The sequence below is a fragment of the Sycon ciliatum genome, chromosome 1, assembly GCF_964019385.1.
Source record: "Sycon ciliatum chromosome 1, ocSycCili1.1, whole genome shotgun sequence".
In the NCBI taxonomy this organism is placed as follows: domain Eukaryota; kingdom Metazoa; phylum Porifera; class Calcarea; order Leucosolenida; family Sycettidae; genus Sycon; species Sycon ciliatum.
In genome coordinates this window covers 48,977,286-48,985,759 of record NC_088643.1, presented here as the reverse complement: position 1 = coordinate 48,985,759, position 8,474 = coordinate 48,977,286, and the positions used below count along the sequence as shown (strand labels likewise).

At 48.4% G+C, this 8,474-nt stretch overlaps 1 protein-coding gene across 1 annotated transcript; it reads right to left on the bottom strand.

Annotated features, from left to right (window-relative positions):
- Positions 1-447: 447 nt before the first annotated feature.
- Positions 448-3,463, bottom strand: LOC135806732 (uncharacterized). Its single transcript, XM_065320958.1, has 2 exons — positions 2,317-3,463; positions 448-2,273 (listed from the first exon to the last, which is right to left on the bottom strand). Exons 1-2 carry the CDS (start codon positions 3,342-3,344, stop codon positions 1,766-1,768), a joined length of 1,536 nt encoding a protein of 511 aa, XP_065177030.1. The 5' UTR covers positions 3,345-3,463; the 3' UTR covers positions 448-1,765.
- Between the last annotated feature and the right edge of the window lie 5,011 nt (positions 3,464-8,474).

Genomic DNA, 8,474 nt, shown 5'->3' with positions numbered 1-8,474 from the left:
ATTGTTGTAATGATGTAGATGAAAGTAGGAGTAGTGACTATTGTTGTATACGAACGCATGTGTCAACATTTGTTCCGTTCTGAGGGGAGGAAGGAGTTGGGTTGAAACAAGACAAATTCGTTTCGTGTTAAATTATGGATATTTACGGACGGCCCCTGACGTATGAAATCCGTATACTGTAAAACCGGAAAGTGTTGGCGGTTGAGGTCACTCGCCCTGCTGCCACTAAAAATAATACTCACTGCGAGCCTGGCAAACAGCGATTGACAAACCACTCTTATCACCACAACTCAATGCTGTGTAGTGTGCATGCAGGTCGGTGTGTTAAATGAATTTTTGCGAGCGCGCACAAATAAGTTAACACAGAAGGCGCGCCGGACACTTCACAGTTTGCTTCCTGCTCAGATTTGCATGGCTGACTCTCTTCAAAGCCCACCAACCCATGCCCTCTGCTTCTTTTCTGCTGTGCTGCACCATGCTGAGGCACATCTTCACTTTACTCTTGGTATCACAATAACCAACATTCAATATCACATCTCTTCAGTTTTTAAATAACTGAATAAAGAGGGGAGTCAATCTCGCTCACCAGGCTCATCCTGCCAGTGCGGCTCACACAGCCCACCCGGCTCTCAAAAGATGCGACAGGGTCACTCACCTTGACGCCAACATAAAGATGCGGCCAGGTTCACTTACCCTGCTGCCACTAAAAATAATACTCACTGCGAGCCTGGCAAACAGCGATTGACAAACCACTCCTATCCCCACAACTCAATGCTCTCAATGCTGTGTAGTGTGCATGCAGATGGGTGTGTTAATTTTTTTAGCTGTAGCAAAGTGGTTGCTTATATATACAAATATAACCGGCACGTTCGGGCTCTATGCCTTCTCCGTGAAATAAAGGAAACTTAAGGGAAAAAAATACAGAAATCAAAAGTAGAACTGTTCGAAAAAGCTGAGATCATGGAAGGACATCAAATGTGTGATGTGTTCTGCGTGCTGTGTGCTCTCAGTCCATGATCAAGTGTGGAAGGAGGATTACTCGCTGCTATCTCTCTGTGAGTAGGATCGTTTCCGTCTGACAACGCTGTCGCCCGTGGACGTCGTTTCCGCATGCAACTTGTGTTGTCGCTGTTTTGTGCGCAGCATTATCTCGGGTGAGTTGTGCCGGTTGCTGCTCCGCAGATAGGCCTTACTCTCAGCATTGTTCTTCTCTAGACCTTGCCCACTGAATTTCTTTATTCCGTTGTTGGCTGAAATCATTCTAGGCACATGGTATATAGTGATGTGCATGTACAAATGTAGGGTGCCGCCCTCGCTTTGAAGTACGCCTCGCTGAGGTCACCCAGACTGGTGAATTTCCTCACAAACTCTTGGCAGAGATGGAACACCTCGGCATGATCATCTGGCTGCGCGTTCGGTGCACTGATACGCTCATATGCGTCGCGGAAGGCTTTCCAGGTCGGCTTTACTCTGGCCTCCACTTCCGCAGGCATGAATTTTGCGAAAGGGTCGGGCAGTTTCTCCAGTGGCCGCTTCTTTGCCGGGCCGTCAAGGTTCATCCAGTTGAGATTCCCTTGGTCTGTTCTCTCTAGCCAAACTCTGAACCCGTGCACATAACATGATGCTATTGCATTGACAATTGTGGTGACCGTATGTCCAATGCTCCGTTTATGGCCAAGGTTGCTGTCAGTGACCTCCGCTGACTTGAGAAGGCCAGACAGCAACCTATCCATAATCCGGAGCAATAGATGGAGCTCATCGACGACTATAGACGAAATAGGAGCATTGACCAGGGGCTTGTTTTTGCAGCCTTTTCGTTCTGCTGCCGTGTTCCTTTCATGAGCTCCTCGATCTCCGGTGTTGTCCTAGCCATTGGCGGTTCGTCGTAGAAGTCACAGGCTTTAGACATGTCGTGCCTGTTTGCATCCTCTACCTTGCAAAACAGGCATGCGTACTTGGACGATGTGCGGTTCATCCCCATTACACTCAGGAGGAACTTGTAGTCCCCGCCGAGGACAATGGAGATGGGCACTTTTGTTCGTTCAATTTCGATGAAGCCGGCTGAGATGAGATCATTGACCTCATCCCAGACCGGCTCCAGTCCCACCTTCAGCCCTTCGTAATCTTCTGGTGCACTGGTCACAGCGAATGTGATGTGCGATGCACTGCTGCAGCTAGATAGTCCACTATCCATCAACACATACGTGACCAGCACATGGTTAGAAGCTTTTGTCAAGGCCGCACCATCTGCGGCGATTTTGATGACAATCTTCTCTTTAGCTATATCTGATACATTTCTGTTGTTGAAGTTGCGACATATGTCTGCTTCCAGTAGTGGCAGTAGTGCGAGTCGTGCTCCTTGATATCTTCCATTTATCGGTATGCAATTGCAATCCCTGTCCCTTGAAGCGTCTCCGATAGTGCCACACCATGTAGCTTCTTGTAATCGTCGGGTATATCTGCGTCAGTTCGTGGTATAGGGAGTCTGAGCCGGAAAATCTGTCCAGAATGAACACAGTTTTCTTGACGGCGTCCTTTTCTTCATCTGATAGCTGTATATATCTTCTCTGTGCTGTGTCCTCTGCAGCCGAATTCAAAGGCTCGCCGTTGCTATGTGTTGTTGTGCTTGAGTGAGCAGCACCATCGCTCTGGGCCGTGGCACCACCGTCAGCGGCAACAGACGCTGTCGTATCGCCACCGTCAGCTGCTGTCGCACCGCCAGCGACAGCGTCTGTTGTCGCACCGCCAGCGGCAACAGACGCTGTCGCACCACCATCAACAGTGTCTGTTGTCGCTGTCGCACCACCACCATCGCTCTGGGCCGTGGCACCACCGTCACTGGAGAAGTGGAGGTGCACCTCCTCATTGGTTTGCCGTTCCCGCAGATGAAGGAATTCGATGTTGAACCCGAAGGACTTGGCGAACCAGAGCGCTTTCTCTGTCCTGGTTTGCAGTGCATGTCTCTGTCGCTGCTGCTGCCTGGTGCCTACCTCACTGTAGGTCTTGCCTTTGCGGCCGAATGCCATAAATTCAGTAGCAGCCTGGTGAAGCTGCTTGTGTGGCTGTTCTCTTTTCTGATATTCCTGTTCCATTTCCTCAAATAGTTGTTGTTGCGCTGCTTGCAGTTCTGTGTATCTTCCCTGCCACTCACTCACAGAATCACGCAATGCCTCATTCTGAATTTGCAAGTCCTGGACCCTTCCGTGTGCATTCGCAACATTGACCAATTCACCCTCACATATTGTAATCACGCATTTGCCTTCCATTATCACCTGCCTTTTGTATGGGTTTTGCTGGCATAATACTTTCTCGACACCTGCAGCATCAACACAACATGAGAACATCAGTCCTTTTCACTGATATGTTGACTTTCATGCTTGAGCGCATGTGAATGACGTGTGTGGGTTCGTGTTTTGGGAGGTTATAATTGCACGTATATCTACGTCTCAGTGCGCGCGCGTGCGTGTGTGTGTGTGTGGTGGCTATGGTGCGGTGGCTATGGCACAAGTGTAACGCTGTTCGCGCGGCCCGGGCGCGCTGAGTATGGCGTTCCCCGCCCGGTGGACAACACGTCTCCTGGTCTGCCCCGTATGGTGCCACATAGCCAGTCATGGCAGTGGAAGAAGGAAGGTGGCTATGGCTACAATAAAAGTCTCGATCTGTTTCATTCGGATCTTGTCCGCTATCATTACTATAACAGAAACTCTGTGTGCTCACATCCAGTGCATTTGCAGATTTGCTTGCTTGTCTTGCGACGGGCAGATACATGGCACATGGTGTGTGCGCGCGCACGTAGAGCTATTACTGAACATTCCATGTGCCAGGCCACATTTGCAGTATTGACATGACATTGTACTATGTGGCTTGAATAGACTCGGATGGAGAGCCAAGGATAAATTTATAGTAAAGAAAAAAAGGACCAAGAAACTACACGTTACGCTGTAATGTCCACTAACACCACCAGTTACTAAACAATCAGCTCATGCGATAATATTGGTGGTGTTAGTGGACATTACAGCGTAACGTGTAGTTTCTTGGTCCTTTTTTTCTTTACTATACCGTAAAGTCGCGGATAAAAGCCGGGCTTATAAGCACATAAGCCGCTTTCTGCATCAGGCTTCAATGCAAACCAGGCTTGTATGCAAACCATGCTTATATGCACCACTGATATTTTTGCCAGGCCTGTATGCACATCGGCCGATCCGGGCTTGCATAGAAGCCAGGCTTCTACGAGCGACACGCCTAGATCTAGGCAGCACTGACAACCGGTACGCGGTATGGCGGCAGTTTTACTATGCACTGTACATAGCGCATGCACTCTTGACCTACCCAATCCGCGCTTGCATAGAAGCCAGGCTTCTACGCGCGACAGGCTTATGCATTTGACCCGTTTGATTTTCAGGCTTCTATCCGCGATGTGCTTGTATGCAAACCCGGCTTTTATCCGCGACTTTACGGTAAACTATGTGGGGCTTGTTCGTATTTTTCTATTTCAGGAGTTAAATTCCTTCTTGCACTCCATGTACATTGTATACTGTCATTAGCTCCAACATTTACCTTTGATATGTTTTTGAATAATCTTGTGCACAAGGTCTAGCTGTTCTCTTGCAGCCGAACTGCATCACCTGGCGCGAACCAATACAAATTTCAAAAAGATCATATGTAAGGAAAAATTGGAGGCGTATCCAAGTCGACGAGTCACTCGCAGCCAGGTGAGGATGCGTACTGGAGGAGACGAACAGGCGGCGATACTGGAAGTGACAACGAGCGTAAGTGGGAGGAAGCTTGGAAGACCACCACGAAAGCCAGTGATCAAGACAACGGAAGAGTCAGACACCGGACGAGTGGCCGGCGGTGTGGTGGAAGGGACGAGTCAGGACCTGCAGCATCGGAAGTGACAACAAGACGACTGCCCAGTGGAAAGGACGGGTCAAGAGCTGCGACATTGGAGGTGACAAAAAGACGAGAAATTCCAACAGTCAGCAATCGGCGATCAAGAGTCATCTGTCGGTTAGTGATAGTTGTCGTGAGTTGTACAGAGATGTTTTCTCAGTTTTGGCCCGTGGCAGATCTGTATTACATTTGTCTGTTTTGGAAGCGTTATATATTCGCAAGTTGTCCCCTGAACTATGTGTCCAGAAGGAAAATGTTTTGTCGCTTCAGTCGTTTGGCGCTAATCCTCGTGAAAGTGTCAGGAATGCTTCTTCTCATTGATGTTTTCATTTGTTTTAGTCATTTCTTCACCTTCACCCTGTTGTTGACTTGTTCAGCTGAATTTTATTTTTTCCACACGTATAGCGTGAGTTCTCAATCTATGCTTTTGCTCTATAAGTTGCTGTATTTGACATTTTTCCATTATTCCCTGTATTTACCCATGATGAGAAGGGAACGAAAATGTTTGGTTAAAGGGGAAGTCCGGTGAAAAATTTAAATTTCACAGTCCGTAGAGTTTGGGGCGCTGAGTCGAATGGTCTTTGTCCGAGGAGGCTGCGGCCTATGGTTCGTCAGATACGCCAAATCGAACATGTGCGAATTTGAGCGCGCCTCACCCAGATCCAGGTGATGACGTCACAGCGTGCAGCCAGGTAGCCACACCATCTAGATGTGTACAAAACGGCCAAATTCGGAGCGCGTTCGATTGGGGAACCGTTTGTCGCAGCTTCTTCGGACCAAGACCATTCGATTCAGTGTTACAAACACTACGTACTCTGTGATTTTCAGCTCGGTAAACCTTGAGGTTATACTGTATTTTTAGCCGTTTCCGAGTTGGATTTTTTCCGTCGGCATGCTACGGCTCTACAAATGCGCTGCGTGCATGCTAGCACACACTCATCACACACGGAACTACTCCCGCACTGCCGTGCTGGGGTAGCTAGGTACAACAAGACTCGAGTCACAAGACTCAGAAAACTAGTCAACACACGGACTTGTCATGTACTACACTCGTATCAGTCGTATTGAACAGTCATGTAGCCAGAGAACGAGCGTTCCTCCTTGCCGGTGCCGGTGGTTGTACTTTGAGAAAGAAAAATTAAGTTTTCCGCTCCCGCCTCATTATTTTATGCTACAGCGATGAGTGCATAACCGTGACAAGTGACAAAACAGCGAACAGCTCCCGGACCTAGAACTTTCAGATCCCGTAGCGTTGCGAGCGAAGAGTCGTGCCCGTGGTTCAAAGAGCCTGCACTGTTCTCCAATTGAGTAGTCCGAAATATGCCAAGTTCGCACCAAAACATCACCATGTGGCAGGCTACTAGAGTCTTCAGCTGAATACCGAGGTTCTCAGCCCCAGACCGAACTCATGAAGGTCAGCCACGGCTGCATCCTCACTCTCACAAGGAGTTACGTCTTCGGAGTCGCTTGCACCACCTACTATGGGTCGCCAAATCATTTGAAATAGCACTGACGCTACTATTGCTTTCACGCACTCCTTTTGAACTAGCTGCACGCTATGACGTTGCGGAGGGTGTGGCGCGGCCGCATGACGTCATGGCGCAGCCCCCGAAACTCAGTTTTTCAAACGGAAATATCTCGAGAACGCTTTGTCGGAGACACGTGGGACCAACACCATTCGACTCAGCGGCCGAAACTCTACCGACCCTGAAATTTAAATTTTTCACCGGACTTCCCCTTTAATAAATTGGCTTACCTGACTGTGTGTATTGCGTCGGTGCTGACACCTTTCTTTCGAAAAAGTATCATAAATTGGATTATTTAGAAAAGTGGAGCAAAAAACACAAACATCGTTAGCATGAGCGATGACTTGACTTACTGTTGATCACTCGGTCCAACGCATCAATATAAACTTTCCCACCGACTGCAGGATACTTGGCGTGGTACTTCGCCCAGAAAATTAAAAGCCTGTGGGGCAGCTCGATGTTGGCAACGGGTTTGTTGACAAACGTGGTTCCAGCGTGGCCTGCAGCGGCAGCAAAACACAACACCACCACCACGAACACCGTGACTAGGCAGTTCCCCTCAGCCATCTCCAGGCTTCGCTGGATATCCAAAGAATACATACAAGTAGTCTCGTCAGAAAGCCACTACACCTACAAGTAAAGTTCGCACGTCCGCGTTACTACTGGCTACAATTGTGTTGAGAAACACAACGAGCTTGGAAGTTTCGCTTGTGCCAGGCCACCAACAAGCCACTACAACAATAAAAATCAATCAATCCATCAACAGTTTGAAAACACTCAAAGACATGTCGACAGTGCAGAGAGCTGGCCAGCACGCGAGCATGAAAACGATGAATGAATAAAAAGGCAACATGTCAGAAATTTTGAACGATGAAAAACACTGAAAACAAGGAAAGTGACTTTAATACCTCGTTGGCAAAACACAAAGCGAATGTTCCTCGTATGGACCTGGCTCTTGGGGAATCAGCCACACTGTGGAACCATGTGTTTGATTCTACAAGCGATGGCTACCTGCTCCTCACCAACCAGTCTCCACGACGGTGGTAAAGTCGCCAAAAATACGAAAGTTGAACATATTGTGCATGCATGCAATAGAAAATTTGTGCTGAGTATGTCGAGTGGCCATTCGAAAAGTACAAAGCCGTTGCGCAAGCTGTGACCCTGAAATTTCGCCCATTGATAACCAGGGCAACCCTGAGCTGGAAAGTGTAAGGGGCCGGTCACATTGAGGGAAAATTTGAAAATAATCCGTGGTTACCATGGATAGTTCCCGCTGAGCGGGAGATTTGAGAGATTTAATCCACTCGATGAAAATCAGCTCGAGGCCCCGCTCTTCCGCCGAAGATTATAATCATCCGCGGCTTCCACTGGATTTCTTTGAGTTTCCTTGTTTTTTATTGCGTTCTGAAGTGGAGCGATACTCTAGAGGCTGTGCTGATGCAGCTCTGGCCCAGGAGCGGGGCTGACAGACTGCCAGAAGCGAGTGGTGACAAAAAAATTGCTCACGTGAGATTTTTTTTCATTGTGCGTATGCAGTGTGGCCGTGATGAAAAGCAGAAAAAAGTATTCCCTATTTATAATCTGAGGATTGTTCCCTCAATGTGACCGGCCCCTTAGCGATGGCATGCTACACTCCCCCGCATACGCTTGACGGCACGATTTGAGGCGTGGAGTAGTAATATAGCAGTATCTTACTACTCCCTGATACCTGATGCATGGACGTCGTCATCTTCATCCCGCACATCGAAAATGTACAGGTGTCGCGTGATTTCGCGCAATGACAATTTCATGTAGTCGCAGACTCCACTGTAGCCATTTACACAGCAGGAACCTCCCCAACCTATTCCCTAGACTAGCATTGGCACTACATGCATTGTAATATACTGTAACCAGGCAGACACACTCAAAACATGCAATTGAGTTCCGCCCATCCACAACATACCTCGTCAGTCATAGTACTTTGAGAAATGATCTACACAGGCCGCAGTTCTTCCACGGAGGTAGCTCCACTGGGTCCGCCCAACCCCCTAGCCTATTGAAGACTTTGCTCAGTGA

What these genes read in the sequence shown, in the direction of transcription:
- LOC135806732 (XM_065320958.1), bottom strand. Translation starts at nt 3,344, where the DNA reads ATGTTCTCATGTTGTGTTGATGCTGCAGGTGTCGAGAAAGTATTATGC. An exon ending in ACTACTGGAAGCAGACATAT is followed by an intron (nt 2,274 to 2,316) that starts GTCGCAACTTCA and finishes TATAGCTAAAGA; the next exon opens with GAAGATTGTCATCAAAATCG.